At 44.8% G+C, this 26800-nt stretch overlaps 1 protein-coding gene across 1 annotated transcript in view; it reads right to left on the bottom strand.

Annotated features, from left to right (window-relative positions):
• LOC118381963 (protein Hook homolog 3-like) overlaps positions 1–26755 on the bottom strand; it is an 83850-nt gene extending 57095 nt beyond the window's left edge. Inside the window, 4 exon segments of the mRNA XM_052524756.1 lie at positions 2341–2524; positions 2738–2810; positions 4486–4571; positions 26344–26755. Coding sequence (XP_052380716.1) covers positions 2341–2524; positions 2738–2810; positions 4486–4571; positions 26344–26391 — 391 coding nt within the window. The 5' untranslated portion in view covers positions 26392–26755.
• Between the last annotated feature and the right edge of the window lie 45 nt (positions 26756–26800).

The following is a 26800-nucleotide window of genomic DNA, read 5'->3' as shown; positions in this document are numbered from 1 at the left end:
CTGTCTCTAGGACAAGGCTGTGTACTGTCTCTAGGACAGGGCTGTGTACTGTCTCTAGACTCTAGGACAGGGCTGTGTACTGTCTCTAGGACAAGGCAGTGTACTTTTTTCTAGGACAAGGCTGTGTACTGTCTCTAGGACAAGGCTGTGTACTGTCTCTAGGACAAGGCAGTGTACTTTTTTCTAGGACAAGGCTGTGTACTGTCTCTAGGACAAGGCTGTGTACTGTCTCTAGGACAAGGCTGTGTACTGTCTCTAGGACAAGGCTGTGTACTGTCTCTAGGACAGGGCTGTGTACTGTCTCTAGGACAGGGCTGTGTACAGTCTCTAGGATAAGGCTGTGTCCTGTCTCTAGACTCTAGGACAAGGCTGTGTCCTGTCTCTAGACTCTAGGACAAGGCTGTGTACTGTTTCTAGGACAAGGCTGTGTACTGTCTCTAGGACAAAGCTGTGTACTGTCTCTAGGACAAGGCTGTGTACTGTCTCTAGGACAAGGCTGTGTACTGTCTCTAGGACAAGGCTGTGTACTGTCTCTAGGACAAGGCTGTGTACTGTCTCTAGGACAAGGCTGTGTACTGTCTCTAGGACAAGGCTGTGTACTGTCTCTAGGACAAGGCTGTGTACTGTCTCTAGGACAGGGAAGTGTACTGTATCTAGGACAGGGCTGTGTCCTGTCTCGAGGACAAGGCTGTGTACTGTCTCGAGGACAAGGCTGTGTACTGTCTCGAGGACAAGGCTGTGTCCTGTCTCGAGGACAAGGCTGTGTCCTGTCTCGAGGACAAGGCTGTGTACTGTCTCGAGGACAAGGCTGTGTACTGTCTCTAGGACAAGGCTGTGTACTGTCTCTAGGACAAGGCTGTGTACTGTCTCGAGGACAAGGCTGTGTCCTGTCTCTAGATTCTAGGACAGGGCTGTGTACTGTCTCTAGGACAAGGCTGTGTACTGTCTCTAGGATAAGGCTGTGTACTGTCTCTCGGAAAGGGCTGTGTACTGTCTCTAGGACAAGGCTGTGTACTGTCTCTAGGATAAGGCTGTGTACTGTCTCTAGGATAAGGCTGTGTACTGTCTCTAGGACAGGGCTGTGTACTGTCTCTAGGACAGGGCTGTGTACTGTCTCTAGGATAAGGCTGTGTACTGTCTCTAGGACAAGGCTGTGTACTGTCTCTAGGATAAGGCTGTGTACTGTCTCTCGGACAGGGCTGTGTACTGTCTCTAGGACAGGGCTGTGTACTGTCTCTAGGACAGGGCTGTGTACTGTCTCTAGGATAAGGCTGTGTACTGTCTCTAGGACAGGGCTGTGTACTGTCTCTAGGACAAGGCTGTGTACTGTCTCTAGGACAAGGCTGTGTACTGTCTCTAGGACAAGGCTGTGTACTGTCTCTAGGATAAGGCTGTGTACTGTCTCTAGGACAAGGCTGTGTACTGTCTCTAGGACAAGGCTGTGTACTGTCTCTAGGACAGGGAAGTGTACTGTCTCTAGGACAGGGCTGTGTCCTGTCTCGAGGACAAGGCTGTGTACTGTCTCGAGGACAAGGCTGTGTACTGTCTCGAGGACAAGGCTGTGTCCTGTCTCGAGGACAAGGCTGTGTCCTGTCTCTAGATTCTAGGACAGGGCTGTGTACTGTCTCTAGGACAAGGCTGTGTACTGTCTCTAGGATAAGGCTGTGTACTGTCTCTAGGATAAGGCTGTGTACTGTCTCTAGGACAGGGCTGTGTACTGTCTCTAGGATAAGGCTGTGTACTGTCTCTCGGACAGGGCTGTGTACTGTCTCTCGGACAGGGCTGTGTACTGTCTCTCGGACAAGGCTGTGTACTGTCTCTAGGACAAGGCTGTGTACTGTCTCTAGGACAAGGCTGTGTACTGTCTCTAGGATAAGGCTGTGTACTGTCTCTAGGATAAGGCTGTGTACTGTCTCTAGGATAAGGCTGTGTACTGTCTCTAGGACAAGGCTGTGTACTGTCTCTAGGACAAGGCTGTGTACTGTCTCTAGGACAAGGCTGTGTACTGTCTCTAGGATAAGGCTGTGTACTGTCTCTAGGACAGGGCTGTGTACTGTCTCTAGGATAAGGCTGTGTACTGTCTCTAGGACAAGGCTGTGTACTGTCTCTAGGACAGGGCTGTGTACTGTCTCTAGGACAGGGCTGTGTACTGTCTCTAGGACAAGGCTGTGTACTGTCTCTAGGACAGGGCTGTGTACTGTCTCCAGGACAGGGCTGTGTACTGTCTCTAGGATAAGGCTGTGTACTGTCTCTAGGACAAGACGGACAGACAGACAGACAGAAATGGATAAGAACACGACAAACAAACAGACAGACAGACAGACAGACAGACAGACAGACCTTGTTTCTGCTCACAGTTGACAGCACAGCCTAATATGAGTTGCAGCATCCTGCCCAGCTCTGCAGCGTCTGAGTGTTCTCCTATCAGGTTGATGTCTGGCAGAGTGAAGTCATTGATCTGCTGTTGAAGGACCTCCTGGTTGTAGTCCAGTATACCTTTCAACACCTTCTTCAGATTACTGATCTGAAAAGGACGAGGGAAGAGGTGACATTGGGACTGTGGCACTGAAAAGACTTGGAAGCAGATGGCACCAAAACAAAAAAAGACAATGTATTAAAACCACCATCATCATCATCATCATCATCATCATCACCATCATCATCATCACCATCATCATCATCATCACCATCACCATCATCACCATCACCATCATCATCACCATCATCATCATCATACCTTTAGCCGCCAGTTATCTCCCACCTCGGCCTTGATCCTACCGATCCAGTTGTCAGTGAAATACACAATGTCTCTGGAGGAGAGAAAGGTAAGTGGTCACATATGGAAGAGAGAAGACACAACGCCTAGCCACAACGCCTAGACACAACGCCTAGCTACAACGCCTAGCCACAACGCCTAGCCACAACGCCTAGCCACAAAGCCTAGCCACAAAGCCTAGCCACAAAGCCTAGCCACAACGCCTAGCCACAACGCCTAGCCACAACGCCTAGCCACAACGCCTAGCCACAACGCCTAGCCACAAAGCCTAGCCACAAAGCCTAGCCACAACGCCAAGCCACAACGCCTAGCCACAACGCCTAGCCACAACGCCTTGCCACAACGCCTTGCCACAACACCTTGCCACAACGCCTAGCCACAACGCCTAGCCACAACGCCTAGCCACAACGCCTAGCCACAACACCTAGCCACAACGCCTAGCCACAACGCCTAGCCACAACGCCTTGCCACAACGCCTTGCCACAACGCCTAGCCAAAACACCTAGCCACAACACCTAGCCACAGCACCTAGCCACAGCACCTAGCCACCAGGTCTAGAAAGAACGCTTAGACACAACCCATAGCCACCAGGCCTAGCCACAACGCCTAGACACAACGCCTAGCCACAACGCCTAGCCACAACGCCTAGACACAACGCCTAGACACAACGCCTAGACACAACGCCTAGCCACAACGCCTAGACACAACGCCTAGACACAACGCCTAGACACAACGCCTAGACACAACGCCTAGCCACAACGCCTAGACACAACGCCTAGACACAACGCCTAGCCACAACGCCTAGACACAACGCCTAGACACAACGCCTAGCCACAACGCCTAGACACAACGCCTAGACACAACCCTAAGCCACAACGCCTAGACACAACGCCTAGACACAACGCCTAGCCACAACGCCTAGCCACAACGCCTAGCCACAACGCCTAGCCACAACGCCTAGCCACAACGCCTAGACACAACGCCTAGACACAACGCCTAGCCACAACGCCTAGCCACAACGCCTAGACACAACGCCTAGACACAACGCCTAGACACAACGCCTAGACACAACGCCTAGACACAACGCCTAGACACAACCCTTAGCCACAACCCTTAGCCACAACCCTAAGCCACAACGCCTAGCCACAACCCTTAGCCACAACCCTTAGCCACAACCCTTAGCCACAACCCTAGCCACAACGCCTAGACACAACCCTTAGCCACAACCCTTAGCCACAACGCCTAGCCACAACCCTTAGCCACAACCCTTAGCCACAATGCCTAGCCACAACCCTTAGCCACAACCCTTAGCCACAACCCTAGCCACAACCCTTAGCCACAACCCTTAGCCACAACCCTTAGCCACAACCCTTAGCCACAACCCTTAGCCACAACGCCTAGACACAACGCCTAGACACAACGCCTAGCCACAACCCTTAGCCACAACCCTTAGCCACAACCCTTAGCCACAACCCCTAGACACAACCCCTAGACACAACCCCTAGACACAACCCCTAGACACAACCCCTAGCCACAACCCCTACCCACAACCCTTAGCCACAACCCTTAGCCACAACCCTTAGCCACAACCCTTAGCCACAACCCTTAGCCACAACCCTTAGCCACAACCCCTAGCCACAACCCCTAGCCACAACCCCTAGACACAACCCCGAGACACAACCCTTAAAAATCTACCCACTGACACTCACATTTTCTGTAGGGCCTGGGCCATGACGATCCCACTTGTGAGATCGTCCACCGTCCTGCATGGTGCCTCCAATCCAAACGTCTGGATCTAGATTAAAACATTTAAAAAACACAATCATTTCCTGCTATGAAATATGACAGAGATACCCACCCGAACCTTACATTACATGCATCATTACTTGACACCTGGACATCTCCCCTCTTCACAAAGTCTCAAAACATGGCCATTGTACGTTCCCAACTTCTTTTGGGGAAAAATGGAGCGGAGCTCTACAGCGATTAGGTTGAGCCTTGAGGCTACTCTGTCTTCTACTTGTCGGTTTTGGGGACTTTGCAGGAAATTAGTAAAAGACAGAGCACTTTTGTCCACTCCAGGGATGACCTCTCTCTATGTTGATAACATGTTAATACTCCAGGGATGACCTCTCTCTCTATGTTGATAACATGTTAATACTCCAGGGATGACCTCTCTCTCTATGTTGATAACAGGTTAATACTCCAGGGATGACCTCTCTCTCTATGTTGATAACATGTTAATACTCCAGGGATGACCTCTCTCTATATTGATAACATGTTAATTCTCCAGGGATGACCTCTCTCTCTATGTTGATAACATGTTAATACTCCAGGGATGACCTCTCTCTCTCTATGTTGATAACATGTTAATACTCCAGGGATGACCTCTCTCTATGTTGATAACATGTTAATTATCCAGGGATGACCTCTCTCTATGTTGATAACATGTTAATTCTCCAGGGACGACCTCTCTCTATGTTGATAACATGTTAATTCTCCAGGGATGACCTCTCTCTCTCTATGTTGATAACATGTTAATACTCCAAGGATGACCTCTCTCTATGTTGATAACATGTTAATTCTCCAGGGATGACCTCTCTCTCTATGTTGATAACATGTTAATACTCCAGGGATGACCTCTCTCTATGTTGATAACATGTTAATACTCCAGGGATGACCTCTCTCTCTCTATGTTGATAACATGTTAATACTCCAGGGATGACCTCTCTCTATGTTGATAACATGTTAATACTCCAGGGATGACCTCTCTCTATGTTGATAACATGTTAATACTCCAGGGATGACCTCTCTCTATGTTGATAACATGTTAATACTCCAGGGATGACCTCTCTCTCTATGTTGATAACATGTTAATACTCCAGGGATGACCTCTCTCTCTCTCTCTATGTTGATAACAGGTTAATACTCCTGGGATGACCTCTCTCTATATTGATAACATGTTAATACTCCTGGGATGACCTCTCTCTATATTGATAACATGTTAATACTCCAGGGATGACCTCTCTCTATGTTGATAACATGTTAATTCTCCAGGGATGACCTCTCTCTATGTTGATAACATGTTAATTCTCCAGGGATGACCTCTCTCTCTCTCTATGTTGATAACATGTTAATTCTCCAGGGATGACCTCTCTCTCTCTATGTTGATAACATGTTAATACTCCAGGGATGACCTCTCTCTATGTTGATAACATGTTTGTAGTGGCTTCCTTTCGTCTTTACCATAGCCACTGCCCAAGCCTGAAGCGGGGTTGTTTGGTACGCATACAGTCCACACTCAAGGTTTCCAAACGGTCAAACATTCCATGACATCCAGGGATATGGTGCAACAAAAATGTTTATTCTTCTTATATCTAACAAATAAATGATTCTCCAATCAACTTAAAGCACAAAATACTTGATATGGAAAATACATATTATTGTATGTCTGTATGTCTGTATGTCTGTATGTCTGTATGGTCAAAAAACTATACCGCTCCCGCATCTTGCAAGGACTCCCCCTCCCGAAGGCCCAACTTCCTGCCTTTATCCTAACACACTTACCACAATACAATGAACAGGCAAGAGGGGGGGCCAAATGGCCGAGTTACACTAACAACAAATTAATATATCTCAATCGGGTAAATATAAATCATAAAGGTACGTAACTAATATTTCATCATTTACATTAATATTTAATATATTTACACAAATATACATGGAGCTCCATATGTTCGGTCTTTTATACAAATATGTCCAAATCGGCTCTAACATACCGGCCCCTAATTGTTGACTGCACTGAATGCACAACAATTACTTTAAATTCAAACGTAGAGCCAATACACAAAACATTCTATACCAGAGCACTATTACAGTTCGTAGCTATATACAAATATACAAGGTACCATATAGGAAAATAGTCCATAGATCTCAGTCTGAGTTGAAGTGTAAAGGTGTTCAACTTCGAAAAATGTCAAGAGTTTGACGTCCAAAAATGTATGACATCAAAGAATGTAAGAGTACGACATCAACGAATCAGAGGTGCACGTGATTCTAAGATGGAGCACTGTGTGTGTGTGTGTGTGTGTGTGTGTGTGTGTCACTCCGTCGCCTCAAGGAGCAGACAGAGTTTATTGATAGGTCTCTGTAAGATATTGGTCTTAGTCTTAACCATGACGCTCCGGACAAGACCTTTGGCCCCTGGCAAAGCCTCCACCACACGCCCCATTAGCCAAGAGTTCCTTGGGGCGGTGTCATCGACGATGACCACGAGGTCACCAGGACTGAAGTTTCTCTTAGTTTTGTTCCACTTGTTCCGCTCCTGCATAAGTGGAAGATACTCCCTGATCCATCTCTTCCAGAAGAGGTCAGTGATATATTGTACTTGCTTCCATCGCCTTCGTGAGTATAGGTCGCTTCTCTGGAATAGTCCTGGTGGCAGGACTGGCTTAGCCTTCAGATGAAGCAGATGGTTGAGTCAGGGGTTCTAGATCATTAGGGTCATTTGTTACAGTAGTGATTGGTCTGTCATTCATAATCGCCTCAACTTCACACAAGGCTGTCTGCAAAGCCTCATCATCCAGTACTTGCTCTTTAAGGACTGAATAGAGAATCTTTTTCACCAGTCGGATCAACCTCTCCCATACCCCCCCATGGTGGGCTCCAGAGGGAGGGTTGAATGACCATGTCACTCCTTTCTTCAGTAATTCTTTTTGAATCTTGTTGTGATCCAGCTCTTTCATAGCTTCTCCTAGCTCTCTGTGTGTTCCAACAAAGTTGGTGCCATTGTCTGTTCTGATACTTGTTACTGGGCCCCTTCGACAGATGAACCTGCGCAGGGCATTGATGCAGGAATCAGTATCCAGATAACTAGCAACTTCTAGATGGACAGCTCGACTCACAAGGCAAGTAAAGATCACACCATAACGCTTCACATGAACGCGGCCTCGCTTCACCTCTATAGGGCCGAAGTAATCTATGCCCACATGGGTGAAAGGCGGCAAATCAGGTGACACCCGATCTTGTGGAAGGTCGGCCATCTTCTGTTCTCCAGCTCTAGCTTGCATCCGCCTGCAAAAGACACAGCTCTTAAGGATCTTCCTTGCTAAAGAGTTGGCACAGGGTATCCAATATCGCTGGCGAAGTCTAGAAAGCATGTGACCTCTCCCAGAGTGGCCAACCTGCTCATGGATGTGGAGTAAGATCAGTCTAGAGATGTAGGAGTCTTTGGGCAGGATCATAGGATTCTTTAGTTCCGTAGGCATAGCAGCTTTGCTTAACCTTCCTCCTACTCTCAGAATGCCATTGTCAACAATTGGATCAAGCTTACAGATTGAGCCACTTCTCTTGGCACATTGTTTTCCTTTCACAACTAGTGCAATTTCTTGTTTAAAGTGCTGCCGTTGTTCAAATCGAATGATGACCTTTTCTGCTTCATCTAGGTCATCCACAGACAGACTTTCTTTTCCAAACGTCAGTTTGAACTTGTCAATTTGTTCCTTCAGTGAGTTTGTCAGACTCTGATCTGATCTTGGATCAGTTTGAGAGATAATTTTCCTTTTCTGGCTTAACTGTAGAAGACGTTTCTTCAGTTTCAGCATCCAGGCAACTGCTTTCTTCAAGCTGTTCCATGTTGAATAGTACTCGATCAGTTTGCTGGTTGGACTCTTTTCTTCCACACTTGTATGGTTTACGATTACGTCTTTTCTCACCTCTGGATCATCCGGAGGGATGGAGCTAAGCTCCTCTGGGACTTTCGGCCATTGAGTTTCTGGTTTCTCCAGGAATTCTGGTCCTTTACGCCATCTCTTTGAGTTCAGGAACATTTCAACGTATAATCCTCTTGAGGCATCATCGGCTGGGTTGTGTTTTGAGTTCAAATACCTCCACTGTTTTGCTTTCGATAGGTCACGGATCATAGCAACCCTATTAGCCACAAAGGTATGGAATCTCTTGGTATCATTGCGGATGTATTTTAGCACAGACTGGCTGTCCGTCCAAAAAGTTGACTCCTCAAGTTCAATCTGGAGCTCCAATTTTAACATCCTGTCCACTCGCACTGCCAATGTTGCTGCAGCAAGTTCCAATCTGGGGATTGTCATCTGCTTGAGTGGAGTCACCCTTGATTTCCCCAGTATGAATGCAATGTGAACCTTTTCCATACCGTTTGTGAACCTAAGGTAACTTGCTGTGCCATAACCTTGTTCACTTGCATCACCGAAGTGATGCAGCTGTGCCGTCTTGACTTGACCAAAGTTCTCAGGCATCATACACCTGTCTATCTGGAATCTGGAGAGCTGGTCCAGCTCTGAGAGCCATCTCTGCCATGAAATAGAGTGTTCTTCAGGGATGACTTCGTCCCATCCACACTTTAGCTTGCAAAGCACTTGAAGAATTTGCTTTGCCTTTAATACAAATGGGGCGAGGAAACCTAATGGATCATAAATAGAGCTGACAGTTGAGAGAATACCTCTTCTTGTAAGGGGTCTGTTCTTGACAGTGACTCGGAAGGTAAATGCATCACTTTCAATGTTCCATCGGATTCCAAGTGCTCTTTCAACAGGCAGCTTTTCTCTGTCCAGGTCCAGTTCTTTTATCTGCTTGGCTTTGTGTTCATCAGGGATAGAAGCCAGCACAGTGCGGCTGTTGCTGACCCACTTGGTCAATTTGAACCCACCCTGAGAGCACACATCCCTGAGGTTTTTCGTGAGAGCTATGGCTTGTTCTTCTGTGGCCACTGACTTGAGGCAGTCATCAACATAGAAGTTGGACTTGACTGTTTGAATTACCGCTTCATCGTACCTCTCACAGTTGTCTTCTGCAGTCTTTCGCAGTGCAAAGTTTGCACAACTTGGAGAGGATATAGCACCGAAAAGATGTACAGTCATTCTGTACTCCTCCAATCTTTTGTTAGTATCACCATCCGGCCACCATAGGAATCGCAGGAAGTCTAAGTAATCTTCATGGACACGTACTTGATGGAACATTCCTTCGATGTCTGCCATCATGGCAATGTGCTCTTGCCTAAATCTTAGCAAGACTCCTATAAGCGTGTTTGCCAGGTCAGGGCCTTGAAGGAGTTCACTGTTAAGAGATGTACCTTTATAGGATGATGAACAGTCAAACACTACTCGTATCGTTCCTTTGCGCTTATGGTGAACGCCATGGTGTGGTATGTACCATACCTTGCCTTTCTCTCCGAGGAGCTGTTCTTGTGGTACCTTCTCGGCGTAACCTTTTGTTATCATCTCTTCCATGAAGCCTTTGTACTCTGCAGCGTAACCTTTGTCCTTCTTGAACTTCCTGATAATATTTAGAGCCCGCTGCTTTGCCATGTCACGATTGTTTGGCAGGACAACATCCTTTTTGCGAAAGGGCAACGGTAAGTAGTAGTGATGGTCTTTGAGGGTTATGGAACTTGATACGATCTCCATAAACCTATGATCCTCAGCTGACATCTCACTTTTCTCTTCATACCCTCTCTCAGGGAAGTCATGGTTGTACTGATTTACAAGAAGAACCCCCAGGTCGGCAATTGAGATACGATTGGCCATCACCGTAGTGTGCCCAGATTCTTCTGCCATGGTACAATTGTTAAGAGGACCGTTCATCACCCATCCAAAGAGGGTTTTCACTGCATACGGTCCGTTGCCTTGACTATTTATGATTTTCCAGGGTTCCATTGCCTTTGGAGCATTTACGCCAATCAGGAGTTCGACGTCGGCGTCAATTTCCTTCAACTGAACTTCTTTCAGGTATGGCCACCTTTTGAGATCTTTCTGAGTGGGAATGTTCTCTCTTGTCACTGGGATCTTATTTTGGGTGTAGACCTTTGGTAATGCAAGAAATGTGTCACCTTCCACATTGCCAATCTCTAATCCAGATATCTCAAAGCTCTTGGTAGGACTCTCCTGCCCCATTGTGCGTAGCAGAATTTCAGTCTCACTGCCTTTAGCTTGCAACTGCCTCATGAGTCTCTCCGTACAAAATGTTGCTGAGCTACCAGAATCGAGAAATGCATAGGTTAACGTAGACTTGCTTCCATTTGCCATCTTTACTTGAACTGGCACAATCGCAAGTGCACAATCTGTACCGGCCCCGGTATCTTCACCAGCTTCCAGTGAAACAAGAGCACTGCTGACAGTCTCCTCCCGCTTTACTGCTACACCCCTCGTATCTGCCTTCAGAGATCTAAATCTCGCTCTTCCTTCAATGTGCAGGATAGTGGGGTGCCTTCTTTGACATTTCTGACAGGTCATCCTTCTTTTACATTCTTTGCTTAAGTGTCCTCTCATCAAACAGCCAAAACAAAGGCCTTTTGATCTCAGAAACTCAATCTTGGCTTCATGTGGCTGTGCCTTCACCTGTTGGCAGTCGACCAGGAAATGCTCACCAGTGCAAAATACACATGAGATACTGGGAGCATCAGAAGGGTAGGTGCCTGGTTTCTTGATTTTGAATGTTTGTTCTTTTAGAGGTTTTTCCGAGTTACAATCTGCCAGTACATCTACTGCAGTGGCAAAGCTGCTTCCCCTACTCTTGGACTTGAACTGCTGTTTAAAGTCAGCTTCTGTTTTGGTTTTAAAAAACCTTTTGTTGGTCAGGGGATCTTGGATATCTCCGTACAACGGATCCTGCAGTATTTTTGCCTGTTTTTCCATGAACGTCACAAGGTCACTGAACTGGGCCCTCAGGTGGCTTCTCTCTAAAATATCACATGCCGTAGACCTCCATTTTTCCCTTAGTTTGTAGGGAAGTTTTGACATGATCAACTTTATGTTGGAGGGAAGATTAAGCTCTTCCATGTTCTGTAGGTCTTGCATAGCGTTACAGCATCCTCTAAGATAGAGTGCATAGCCACCCAGTCCCTTTCCATCATCCGGTTTGATGTTTATCCAGTTCCAAGCTTTTTCCATGTAAGCAGTGGTGACTTTGATTTCATTGCCAAAGTGTTCCTTTAACAACCTCTTAGCCTCTGCATAGCCTCTTCTGGCTTCCATATGCAGACAACTACGGACTAGATCCTTGGGCTGACCAGAGGTGTACTGTTCCAGGTAATAGAGCCTATCCTGGTGGCTGCTTGTCTTATCTTCTATTCCATGCTCAAATGCACGCATAAATGGCTTAAAGTTTAGAGGATCACCGTCAAACATAGGTATCTCCCGAACAGGGAGTGTGGCCTGTTTGTGCTGTAGTACAAGGAGGTCAGCAATTTCATTCTGCCTTTGCATGACAGTAGTGAGGTTACCATGGCTGGTATTATGGCTGACAGTGTTGATTCTGTGTTGATTGCTAGACCTTGATGTTGGCTGCTGAAGGGTGTGGTTTATGACTGTTTTCTGAATAGGTTTTGATGGCTTTGTGGTCGGTTGTTGTAAAACTCTTTGTAGTGGGGTCTTTGGAACTGCACCTAATGCAGCAAATGCAACAGGTGATGGTTCAGGTTCCTTATAGACCTCGGGTTCCTGATTCTCAAAATAAGAGTTCATTCCATCTTCTTGGCTTAGAAAATGGGCTGCCACAGAATGGGATTGAGAAGTTGACTCAACACTCTCCAGAACCTTCAGTTTGGCATTATATGCTGCTATGTCCGTTTCCAGTGCCATTTTTTCCATCCTAACATTCAGTTGAGCTTTCTGTTGTTCCAGTTGAGCTTTCTCCAGTTCCAATGCATGCTTGTCCTGTAATGATGCTTGGCGAGCTAGTAGAGCTGCTCGTTCTGCCTCAGCTTTTAGGCGTGCAGAGGACACTGAGGAAGCAGTTTTAGAAGACTTCGTTTTACTTGATGTTTTTGACACATTGGAAATGCTGTCGTGTGGTTCAATGAGCGTTTGTGGCTCGATTTCAGCTTTTTTCCATATTTCCACCTCTTTCAGGAAATGTTCATAAGTTCTCATTCTTGGTTGATAATAGTTCATGCTCTCCTGTTCGTGTTCCTCCTCTGTGACCAGCTCTAGCACAGAATTGTGAGCATTCTTAAAGTCATTGAGAACAGCATGGAATGCTTCGAGACTCTCATCCACAGTTTCAATGTTTCCTCCATCAACAAGAAGGGCTTTTATTTCATTCATTTTGCGTGTACATACTCCAAGTTTGCCTCTCCGGGCTGCATAGAGTAAATTTAGATGCTCCTCTGCCCTCTCCAGTGGAGTCTTATTTGGGATTTCATCCTCCATCATTCACTTTTAGTTCACTCAATTTACAATGATACAGTTGTTGGTTTTTGATTGTTAAACGTAATGCCCCTTTAGAACTCCTTTAATGCTTTAAAACACAGTCCTCCATTTCAGCATATTGACCCATTTGAATTGAACATGTGCAAGTTCGGCATTTTAGATGCGTTTTAAACATTTCATCCCATTATAAGTTGTCCCTTTAATGAAGTGTAAACACGCAGTATCTTTAGATCGCATTCGTTGCGTTGATGCATTGCATTTCAACGTTAGGCCAAATATTAGACATACGATTAGGCTACATTGTGCGTAGGATCTCAGTGTTTCCCAAACTTAAACTTCTTAATTGTTTTCACAACGCTGTGTTTTGAATTCCATTCCCAAGTTTATCAAACATTCCAATTAAAAGCACATTTGCGCTTCCATAATATGCATGATCAAATGATCGCATTGAACAGGGCAGCTCATTCATTCGCAGTGGTTACTCACGGCTGGCGAATTCTAGGAGTTCAAATCCTTCCAAGCGAGCTGTCCTTACGATCCGAATGCAATTACAAATAGAACAATATCCAGCGTGTGTCCGAACCGGAGATTTCCTTCCGATAGTAATCCTTCGCGGAGTTTTTTGACTTGAATGTAGTGGCTTCCTTTCGTCTTTACCATAGCCACTGCCCAAGCCTGAAGCGGGGTTGTTTGGTACGCATACAGTCCACACTCAAGGTTTCCAAACGGTCAAACATTCCATGACATCCAGGGATATGGTGCAACAAAAATGTTTATTCTTCTTATATCTAACAAATAAATGATTCTCCAATCAACTTAAAGCACAAAATACTTGATATGGAAAATACATATTATTGTATGTCTGTATGTCTGTATGTCTGTATGTCTGTATGGTCAAAAAACTATACCGCTCCCGCATCTTGCAAGGACTCCCCCTCCCGAAGGCCCAACTTCCTGCCTTTATCCTAACACACTTACCACAATACAATGAACAGGGAAGAGGGGGGGCCAAATGGCCGAGTTACACTAACAACAAATTAATATATCTCAATCGGGTAAATATAAATCATAAAGGTACGTAACTAATATTTCATCATTTACATTAATATTTAATATATTTACACAAATATACATGGAGCTCCATATGTTCGGTCTTTTATACAAATATGTCCAAATCGGCTCTAACATGTTAATACTCCAGGGATGACCTCTCTCTCTATGTTGATAACATGTTAATTCTCCAGGGATGACCTCTCTCTATGTTGATAACATGTTAATTCTCCAGGGATGACCTCTCTCTATGTTGATAACATGTTAATTCTCCAGGGATGACCTCTCTCTATGTTGATAACATGTTAATTCTCCAGGGATGACCTCTCTCTATGTTGATAACATGTTAATTCTCCAGGGATGACCTCTCTCTATGTTGATAACATGTTAATACTCCAGGGATGACCTCTCTCTATGTTGATAACATGTTAATTCTCCAGGGATGACCTCTCTCTCTCTATGTTGATAACATGTTAATACTCCAGGGATGACCTCTCTCTATGTTGATAACATGTTAATACTCCAGGGATGACCTCTCTCTCTCTATGTTGATAACATGTTAATACTCCAGGGATGACCTCTCTCTATGTTGATAACATGTTAATTCTCCAGGGATGACTCTCTCTCTCTATGTTGATAACATGTTAATACTCCAGGGATGACCTCTCTCTCTATGTTGATAACATGTTAATTCTCCAGGGATGACCTCTCTCTATGTTGATAACATGTTAATTCTCCAGGGATGACTCTCTCTCTCTATGTTGATAACATGTTAATACTCCAGGGATGACCTCTCTCTATGTTGATAACATGTTAATTCTCCAGGGATGACCTCTCTCTATGTTGATAACATGTTAATTCTCCAGGGATGACCTCTCTCTATGTTGATAACATGTTAATACTCCAGGGATGACCTCTCTCTCTCTATGTTGATAACATGTTAATACTCCAGGGATGACCTCTCTCTATGTTGATAACATGTTAATTCTCCAGGGATGACCTCTCTCTCTCTATGTTGATAACATGTTAATACTCCAGGGATGACCTCTCTCTCTATGTTGATAACATGTTAATTCTCCAGGGATGACCTCTCTCTATGTTGATAACATGTTAATTCTCCAGGGATGACCTCTCTCTCTCTATGTTGATAACATGTTAATACTCCAGGGATGACCTCTCTCTATGTTGATAACATGTTAATTCTCCAGGGATGACCTCTCTCTATGTTGATAACATGTTAATTCTCCAGGGATGACCTCTCTCTATGTTGATAACATGTTAATTCTCCAGGGATGACCTCTCTCTATATTGATAACATGTTAATACTCCAGGGATGACCTCTCTCTCTATGTTGATAACATGTTAATTCTCCAGGGATGACCTCTCTCTATGTTGATAACATGTTAATTCTCCAGGGATGACCTCTCTCTATGTTGATAACATGTTAATTCTCCAGGGATGACCTCTCTCTATGTTGATAACATGTTAATTCTCCAGGGATGACCTCTCTCTATGTTGATAACATGTTAATTCTCCAGGGATGACCTCTCTCTCTCTATGTTGATAACATGTTAATACTCCAGGGATGACCTCTCTCTATGTTGATAACATGTTAATACTCCAGGGATGACCTCTCTCTATGTTGATAACATGTTAATTCTCCAGGGATGACCTCTCTCTATGTTGATAACATGTTAATTCTCCAGGGATGACCTCTCTCTATGTTGATAACATGTTAATTCTCCAGGGATGACCTCTCTCTCTCTATGTTGATAACATGTTAATACTCCAGGGATGACCTCTCTCTATGTTGATAACATGTTAATACTCCAGGGATGACCTCTCTCTATGTTGATAACATGTTAATACTCCAGGGATGACTCTCTCTCTATGTTGATAACATGTTAATACTCCAGGGATGACCTCTCTCTATGTTGATAACATGTTAATACTCCAGGGATGACCTCTCTCTCTATGTTGATAACAGGTTAATACTCCAGGGATGACCTCTCTCTATATTGATAACATGTTAATACTCCTGGGATGACCTCTCTCTATATTGATAACATGTTAATACTCCAGGGATGACCTCTCTCTATGTTGATAACATGTTAATTCTCCAGGGATGACCTCTCTCTATGTTGATAACATGTTAATTCTCCAGGGATGACCTCTCTCTCTCTATGTTGATAACATGTTAATTCTCCAGGGATGACCTCTCTCTCTCTATGTTGATAACATGTTAATACTCCAGGGATGACCTCTCTCTATGTTGATAACATGTTAATACTCCAGGGATGACCTCTCTCTCTATGTTGATAACATGTTAATTCTCCAGGGATGACCTCTCTCTATGTTGATAACATGTTAATTCTCCAGGGATGACCTCTCTCTATGTTGATAACATGTTAATTCTCCAGGGATGACCTCTCTCTATGTTGATAACATGTTAATTCTCCAGGGATGACCTCTCTCTATGTTGATAACATGTTAATACTCCAGGGATGACCTCTCTATGTTGATAACATGTTAATTCTCCAGGGATGACCTCTCTCTATGTTGATAACATGTTAATTCTCCAGGGATGATCTCTCTCTCTCTATGTTGATAACATGTTAATACTCCAGGGATGACCTCTCTCTATGTTGATAACATGTTAATTCTCCAGGGATGACCTCTCTCTATGTTGATAACATGTTAATACTCCAGGGATGACCTCTCTCTATGTTGATAACATGTTAATACTCCAGGGATGACTCTCTCTCTATGTTGATAACATGTTAATACTCCAGGGATGACCTCTCTCTCTCTATGTTGATAACATGTTAATACTCCAGGGATGACCTCTCTCTATGTTGATAACATGTTAATTCTCCAGGGATGACCTCTCTCTCTATGTTGATAACATGTTAATACTCCAGGGATGACCTCTCTCTCTATGTTGATAACATGTTAATTCTCCAGGGATGACCTCTCTCTATGTTGATAACATGTTAATTCTCCAGGGATGACTCTCTCTCTCTATGTTGATAACATGTTAATACTCCAGGGATGACCTCTCTCTATGTTGATAACATGTTAATTCTCCAGGGATGACTCTCTCTATGTTGATAACATGTTAATTCTCCAGGGATGACTCTCTCTATGTTGATAACATGTTAATACTCCAGGGATGACCTCTCTCTCTCTATGTTGATAACATGTTAATACTCCAGGGATGACCTCTCTCTATGTTGATAACATGTTAATTCTCCAGGGATGACCTCTCTCTCTCTATGTTGATAACATGTTAATACTCCAGGGATGACCTCTCTCTCTATGTTGATAACATGTTAATTCTCCAGGGATGACCTCTCTCTATGTTGATAACATGTTAATTCTCCAGGGATGACCTCTCTCTATGTTGATAACATGTTAATACTCCAGGGATGACCTCTCTCTATGTTGATAACATGTTAATTCTCCAGGGATGACCTCTCTCTATGTTGATAACATGTTAATTCTCCAGGGATGACCTCTCTCTATGTTGATAACATGTTAATTCTCCAGGGATGACCTCTCTCTATGTTGATAACATGTTAATACTCCAGGGATGACCTCTATGTTGATAACATGTTAATTCTCCAGGGATGACCTCTCTCTATGTTGATAACATGTTAATTCTCCAGGGATGACCTCTCTCTATGTTGATAACATGTTAATTCTCCAGGGATGACCTCTCTCTCTATGTTGATAACATGTTAATACTCCAGGGATGACTCTCTCTATGTTGATAACATGATTCTCCAGGGATGACCTCTCTCTCTCTATGTTGATAACATGTTAATTCTCCAGGGATGACCTCTCTCTATGTTGATAACATGTTAATACTCCAGGGATGACCTCTCTCTATGTTGATAACATGTTAATTCTCCAGGGATGACCTCTGTCTATGTTGATAACATGTTAATTCTCCAGGGATGACCTCTCTCTATGTTGATAACATGTTAATACTCCAGGGATGACCTCTCTCTATGTTGATAACATGTTAATACTCCAGGGATGACCTCCTCTATGTTGATAACATGTTAATTCTCCAGGGATGACTCCTCTCTCTATGTTGATAACATGTTAATACTCCAGGGATGACTCTCTCTATGTTGATAACATGTTAATTCTCCAGGGATGACCTCTCTCTATGTTGATAACATGTTAATTCTCCAGGGATGACCTCTCTCTATGTTGATAACATGTTAATTCTCCAGGGATGACCTCTCTCTATGTTGATAACATGTTAATACATGGATCCTCTCTCTCTCTATGTTGATAACATGTTAATTCTCCAGGGATGACTCTCTCTCTATGTTGATAACATGTTAATTCTCCAGGGATGACCTCTCTCTATGTTGATAACATGTTAATTCTCCAGGGATGACTCTCTCTCTATGTTGATAACATGTTAATACTCCAGGGATGACCTCTCTCTCTATGTTGATAACATGTTAATACTCCAGGGATGACTCTCTCTATGTTGATAACATGTTAATTCTCCAGGGATGACTCTCTCTATGTTGATAACATGTTAATTCTCCAGGGATGACCTCTCTCTATGTTGATAACATGTTAATTCTCCAGGGATGACCTCTCTCTATGTTGATAACATGTTAATACTCCAGGGATGACCTCTATGTTGATAACATGTTAATTCTCCAGGGATGACCTCTCTCTATGTTGATAACATGTTAATTCTCCAGGGATGACCTCTCTCTATGTTGATGTCTCTATGTTGATAACATGTTAATTCTCCAGGGATGACTCTCTATGTTGATAACATGTTAATACTCCAGGGATGACCTCTATGTTGATAACATGTTAATACTCCAGGGATGACCTCTCTCTATGTTGATAACATGTTAATTCTCCAGGGATGACCTCTCTATGTTGATAACAGTTATTGATAACATGTTCAGCATAACATGTTACAAGACTCCATGGGATGACTAGCAGTCATCCATGTTGATGAACATGTTGTCACTCTAACTACTCCAGGGATGGATGGTGCCCAATCACAGTGATCTCATGTCCCTACAAGACAACATGTCACACATAAAGACAGAACCTCCGTCCTACTACAAGACATGGATGGGATCTCACAGTCACACATCACCTCCGTCCTGAACTGGTACAAGACATGGATGGTGCCATGGTCAACGCCACAATCACAGTCACACATAAAGACAGATGACCGTCCTCTACAAGACATGGATGGTATGGTTGAAACATAAAGACAGACTCACCTCCGTCCTGAACTTCTGCCATGGGCCACAATACAATAAAGACAGACTACCTCCGTCCTGAACTGGTTGGATGGTGCCATGGTCAACGCCACAATCACAGTCACACATAAAGACAGACTCACCTCCGTCCTGAACTGGTACAAGACATGGATGGTGCCATGGTCAACGCCACAATCACAGTTGACTCACCTCCGTCCTTAAGACAGACTGAACGCCACAATCAAGTACAAGAGTCACACATCACAAAGACAGACTCACCTCCGTCCTGAACTGGTACAAGACATGGATGGTGCCATGGTCAACGCCACAATCACAGTCACTCACTGAATAAAGACAGACTCACGCCACAATCACAGTCCTAAAGACAGAACTGGTACAAGACATGGATGGTGCCATGGTCAACGCCACAATCACAGTCACACATAAAGACAGACTCACCTCCGTCCTGAACTGGTACAAGACATGGATGGTGCCATGGTCAACGCCACAATCACAGTCACACATAAAGACAGACTCACCTCCGTCCTGAACTGGTACAAGACATGGATGGTGCCATGGTCAACGCCACAATCACAGTCACACATAAAGACAGACTCACCTCCGTCCTGAACTGGTACAAGACATGGATGGTGCCATGGTCAACGCCACAATCACAGTCACACATAAATGTTTCCACACGGGGAGGTTATTTCCTACAGGACTGACCTCCAGGACTGACCTCCAGGAGACCCCTAACCCTAACCCTTTTGGGACCGAGACCATTGACCAGCCTACATGTACTTCTGTTCAGTTGAGTGTTTTTGAGATGATCTGTATAATGAAAAGGGCTATATAAACTACATATATTATTATTACTACCTAGTAAAAGGGTAGGTTGGCCTTTGAGGCTAATATGTAATGTCATAGGCTATGTTAAAGCTGTTTTACATTCAAATACCAAGCGTATATCACTGAATCCTGCTGTACAGGCACACTAAGGTTAAGAGCTATAAATAGTCTACAGACTTACCTCACCAACAAGGATGTGTGGTGACCTACAGCTGCAACCCTGATCTGAGTAGGACTACTGCTGCAACCCCGATCAGAGTAGAGGTCTATAGCTGCAACCCTGATCAGAGTAGAGGTCTATAGCTGCAACCCTGATCAGAGTAGAGGTCTACAGCTGCAACCCTGATCAGAGTAGAGGTCTACTACTGCAACCCTGATCAGAGTAGAGGTCTACTGCTGCAACCCTGATCAGAGTAGAGGTCTACTGCTGCAACCCTGATCAGAGTAGAGGTCTAGCTGCAACCCTGATCAGAGTAGAGGTCTACTACTGCAACCCTGATCAGAGTAGAGGTCTACTAGCTGCAACCCTGATCAGAGTAGAGGTCTATAGCTGCAACCCTGATCAGAGTAGAGGTCTATAGCTGCAACCCTGATCAGAGTAGAGGTCTATAGCTGCAACCCTGATCAGAGTAGAGGTCTACTAGCTGCAACCCTGATCAGAGTAGAGGTCTACTACTGCAACCCTGATCAGAGTAGAGGTCTACTGCTGCAACCCTGATCAGAGTAGAGGTCTATCTGCTGCAACCCTGATCAGAGTAGAGCAACCCTGTCTAGAGGTCTATAGCTGCAACCCTGATCAGAGTAGAGGTCTACAGCTGCAACCCTGATCAGAGTAGAGGCTGCAACCCTGATCAGAGTAGAGCTGCAACCCTGATCAGGCTGCAACCCTGATCAGAGTAGAGGTCTACAGCTGCAACCCTGATCAGAGTAGAGGTCTATAGCTGCAACCCTGATCAGAGTAGAGGTCTATAGCTGCAACCCTGATCAGAGTAGAGGTCTACTGCTGCAACCCTGATCAGAGTAGAGGTCTACAGCTGAACCCTGATCAGAGTAGAGGTCTACTGCTGCAACCCTGATCAGAGTAGAGGTCTACTGCTGCAACCCTGATCAGAGTAGAGGTCTACAGCTGAACCCTGATCAGAGTGTCACTGCAGGCTGGTGTTCACATAAATATTGGTTGTTTATATTTGAGAAGAAAATACCTGCAGACATTTAGACAAATTCTCTACTTTCTGCATCCTTCTCTGGTCGTTTTCATGTCCCAGAGCACGGGTTGTCATTTTACCACTACCTTCGCACGGGTTGTCATTTTACCACAACCTTCTCTGGTCGTTTTCATGTCCCAGAGCACGGGTTGTCATTTTACCACTACCTTCCTTTGACAATTAGACAGTTTTCTTTTCAGTCGGCAGCCCTTTTCATAGTTTCCCACAAATGAAATAAATCAAGGTGATTTGTCATCAACTAAGGTTCCATTAAACTGCAGGTACAACAGTCATTGAAAAAGACAGGGAAGATACAGTAAACAGATCAGAGAAGATAATCGACTACCGTGTGAACATCTCTTACATTTCATGTGTGTACTGTGCAGATGATGTGATTTTGAGAGAAGATAATCGACTACCGTGTGAACATCTCTTACATTTCATGTGTGTACTGTGCAGATGATGTGCTTCTGAGAGATGTGTTAAGGCCCTAATCCTGATCTGTCAGATGTGACAATCGTCAGGGCTATTAGCTAGGCTGTTCACACACACACACACACACACACACACACACACACACACACACACACACACACACACACACACACACACCTCTCTCTGTACTGCTACTTATGAAAAATGGCTTTGCGTGAGGAGGGAGAACAATTAACTAAATGTCAAACTCAAACTGCCACTTTCAAACCTTCCACAGCTACTGAATGAAATTCTGGCGACTTTGGCAAATAAATATGACTGAACTAAACCAGCTTATGAACCGTAATCGTTTTATGTGATAAAGAAGATAATTTGCTTGCTTATGGTTTTGGTGGTCAGTGATTAGTTGAATAATACTGTGTATTTGAATACATAACGGTCTCTGTGGAGTAGCATAGAGGCGATGAGTGACCGCCAGCTGGCCTGGCTAGAAGACCCGTCAGTCACAGTTGATGTTGACAAAGCTGCTGTTGGGTTTTTAAATGTAGCCCTCACATGCTTAGTTAGGAAACCCTACCCTGCCCGTGACTCTGTGTACTAAGAGAGGCAAAGGTTGCGCCTGGAACACTGGTCAGCAGAGCAGGATCCCCACCGTCGCCTCATAAACAATGTCCACTCCGAGAAACATGAACTGGTACGAGGTCCATCGACCTTCTTATGAAATAAAGCCAACTCCAATGGATCAAATCCTAATTCATCTTCTAATCTTTAAAAATAAAATAAACATGTCTGTGATGGAAATACCCACCGAAGCCCCTGGGGACTCGAGGAGACTATTTTTACCACCTGTTTGTGATGGAAATACCCACCGAAGCCCCTGGGGACTCGAGGAGACTATTTTTACCACCTGTTTGTGATGGAAATAGACACGGTTTTTCATTACCGTCAAAAACAATTTATTTCAAGTTAAAAAAATAAATAAAAATACATTGGAATATTTGTAGCTACTTTTCAGTACCTTTCAGTTAACGTGTGCAATATCCTTCCTGTTTGGCCCTGTCCGGGGGTGTCCTCGGATGGGGCCACAGTGTCTCCTGACCCCTCCTGTCTCAGCCTCCAGTATTTATGCTGCAGTAGTTTATGTGTTGGGGGGCTAGGGTCAGTTTGTTATATCTGGAGTACTTCTCCTGTCCTATTCGGTGTCCTGTGTGAATCTAAGTGTGCGTTCTCTAATTCTCTCCTTCTCTCTTTCTTTCTCTCTCTCGGAGGACCTGAGCCCTAGGACCATGCCCCAGGACTACCTGACATGATGACTCCTTGCTGTCCCCAGTCCACCTGGCCATGCTGCTGCTCCAGTTTCAACTGGCCTGGGCCCTAGGACCATGTCCCAGGACTACCTGACATGAGGACTCCTTGCTGTCCCCAGTCCACCTGGCCATGCTCCTGCTCCAGTTTCAACTGTTCTGCCTTACTATTATTCAACCATGCTGGGTCATTTATGAACATTTGAACATCTTGGCCACGTTCTGTTATAATCTCCACCCGGCACAGCCAAAAGAGGACTGGCCACCCCACATATGCTCTCTCTAATTCTCTCTTTCTTTCTCTCTCTCTCGGAGGACCTGAGCCCTAGGACAGTGCCCCAGGACTACCTGACATGATGGCTCCTTGCTGTCCCCATTCCACCTGACTGCTGCTGCTCCAGTTTCAACTGTTCTGCCTTATTATTATTCGACCATGCTGGTCATTTATGAACATTTGAACATCTTGGTCATGTTCTGTTATAATCTCTACCCGGCACAGCCAGAAGAGGACTGGCCACCCCACATAGCCCGGTTCCTCTCTAGGTTTCTTCCTAGGTTTTGGCCTTTCTAGGGAGTTTTTCCTAGCCACCGTGCTTTTACACCTGCATTGTTTGCTGTTTGGGGTTTTAGGCTGGGTTTCTGTACAGCACTTTGAGATATCAGCTGATGTACGAAGGGCTATATAAATAAATTTGATTTTGATTTGATTTGATTTGCAATACTTTTAGGAGATAAAGCAGATTGCATTCTTCATATCACCTGTCACGTTAAGCTTACAGGTAAGATCCCAGTCACGCGGCGTTTGTTTACAAGCTCACAACCAGAGAAGAGCCCGGTGAGCCTTGTGAGTCACTCACTGTTGTGCAGCACGGACCAATGAATCTCGTTACAGTATGGAATTCACAACTCAATGTTGGCCAGCTAGATATCTCATAACTATTAAGTTAACTGTCTAAAATGTGCTAAATGCTGCATTTGGTTTGCTCATTTTGTAGCTCGTTATCTAGCTAGCTAAGTGGTTAGTTATCTAGCTAGCTAGCTAAGTGGTTAGTTATCTAGCTAGCTAGCTAAGTGGCTAGTTATCTAGCTAGCTAGCTAAGTGGCTAGTTATCTAGCTAGCTAGCTAAGTGGCTAGTTATCTAGCTAGCTAGCTAAGTGGTTAGTTATCCAGCTAGCTAAGTGGTTAGTTATCCAGCTAGCGAAGTGGTTAGTTATCCAGCTAGCGAAGTGGTTAGTTATCCAGCTAGCTAAGTGGTTAGCGTCTATTGGTAACAGCAGAGAATGCCCTCATGGATCACAACACGTTTCCTGCAGTGGAAGAGGATGTTTTGCGAAGTTATGATTTGACCTTGTTTTTCGACCCCCCGAGAAAGCACCACCAGCTGTCTAGAAAGCACCACCAGCTGTCTAGAAAGCACCACCAGCTGTCTAGAAAGCACCACCAGCTGTCTAGAAAGCACCACCAGCTGCCTAGAAAGCACCACCAGCTGCCTAGAAAGCACCACCAGCTGCCTAGAAAGCACCACCAGCTGTCTAGAAAGCACCACCAGCTGTCTAGAAAGCGCCACCAGCTGCCTAGAAAGCGCCACCAGCTGCCTAGAAAGCGCCACCAGCTGCCTAGAAAGCGCCACCAGCGGTCTAGAAAGCGCCACCAGCGGTCTAGAAAGCGCCACCAGCTGTCTAGAAAGCGCCACCAGCTGTCTAGAAAGCGCCACCAGCTGTCTAGAAAGCGCCACCAGCTGTCTAGAAAGCGCCACCAGCTGTCTAGAAAGCGCCACCAGCTGTCTAGAAAGCGCCACCAGCTGTCTAGAAAGCGCCACCAGCTGCCTAGAAAGCGCCACCAGCTGTCTAGAAAGCGCCACCAGCTGTCTAGAAAGCGCCACCAGCTGCCTAGAAAGCACCACCAGCTGTCTAGAAAGCACCACCAGCTGTCTAGAAAGCACCACCAGCGGTCTAGAAAGCACCACCAGCGGTCTAGAAAGCACCACCAGCGGTCTAGAAAGCACCACCAGCTGTCTAGAAAGCACCACCAGCTGTCTAGAAAGCACCGCCAGCTGTCTAGAAAGCACCGCCAGCTGTCTAGAAAGCGCCACCAGCTGTCTAGAAAGCACCGCCAGCTGCCTAGAAAGCACCACCAGCTGTCTAGAAAGCTCCACCAGCTGTCTAGAAAGCACCACCAGCTGTCTAGAAAGCGCCACCAGCTGTCTAGAAAGCGCCACCAGCTGTCTAGAAAGCGCCACCAGCTGTCTAGAAAGCGCCACCAGCTGTCTAGAAAGCGCCACCAGCTGTCTAGAAAGCGCCACCAGCTGCCTAGAAAGCACCACCAGCTGCCTAGAAAGCACCACCAGCTGTCTAGAAAGCGCCACCAGCTGTCTAGAAAGCGCCACCAGCTGTCTAGAAAGCGCCACTCAAGAGAGATGAGATGACGTAGTAAACGATTGGACGTTACACAGGGCGAATCGCCTTTAACAAAGCAAATACCATCATATTAGGTAAATTAAAAACCCAAACCGGTCCGTGCATCAATACTGGTATATCATAAAATACGGTATACCACCCAGCCCTAAACGCTATCACTATGTACTGGTTTTAATATGGATGGTAAATTAGGTGAAAAGGAGACTGGAGTGCCACTAAGGTAAGAGTTAGGGTTATGGTTAAGGTAAGGATTATGGTTATGGTTAAGGTAAGGATTATGGTTAAGGTTAGGGACGTCCCAAGGATCCCTGATAGCATCACCAACCACAACGCTTGTTTACGGAAGACAGAGGTGAATACTGTGCTAATTATGTATCGGAGTCTCTGAACACCTGTGTGTAACCGAAGGCAATACACCAGAAAAGTGCTCTAATTGAAGAATACTTTCGGCTGCAACTGTGTTAATCCCGGTAAAAAAAAATGTAAACAATTATTTTTTTAACAGTGTACAGTAAGTGTTTTTTTTTTTTTTCCATTGTGAAATTATTTTTTGATTTGATGTGAACGCAGATGGATTTCTGTTTCTAAACCCATATCACAAGCGATGATTTATTAACGTTTCTAAACGTTAAGACAGAGCTCACATGGAGCCATCTGGCCGCAGTACCATCATCAACTGAGAACCCCAAAGGGACCCGCTGTAGAGCCGCCTTGGGCTCCTGGAAACTCGGGTTGGGCTTCGCTAGACGACTTACGTTTGGCATTTTTACAACGCAATCCAGTCAGTTCAATTTCGTCTCACAAGTGTTCATCAAATCCGAGTTGAATTATTATCGGCGACCAAAGATAATGCATTGTGATTTTACTACGTACCCATGTTAAAAGGCTGTCGCACAGTTCAACTCGATCCACAGAGTTCATGGTACTCGTCGTATTTTGTTGTTCAATTTAATCCACAGAGATCGCTCTTATTTATCAGAAGAAGAAAAGAAAAAGAAAAAGACTAGACAGTCGGCTCGGCGAGATGAAATCAACAAACACGTCTGATCAACTGGATTAAAAACAAAACGAGGATTTATTTCGACGAAAAACGTTACTCGGTTTCCCGACGGGATTAAGATACGGTCCCACCGTCTCTTTTTCACGTATAGAAACACATACAGCGTCGAATATAAAAAAAAAATATGTTATTTTATCAGTAAACAGTCACGTTGAGACAACATCCACCGGTCTATCCTCTTCCAACCAGCTGGGGGAAAAGATGCCACCCTTTTTTGGACCGAAGCTCCGAGCCTGAATAAAATCAACCGTCTTTTTATCAAAGTTAGTA

Source organism: Oncorhynchus keta, chromosome 9, assembly GCF_023373465.1.
Source record: "Oncorhynchus keta strain PuntledgeMale-10-30-2019 chromosome 9, Oket_V2, whole genome shotgun sequence".
NCBI classification, from domain to species: Eukaryota; Metazoa; Chordata; class Actinopteri; order Salmoniformes; family Salmonidae; genus Oncorhynchus; species Oncorhynchus keta.
The sequence above is the reverse complement of the archived record's forward strand: the minus strand, read 5'-3'. Positions and strand labels throughout refer to the sequence as shown.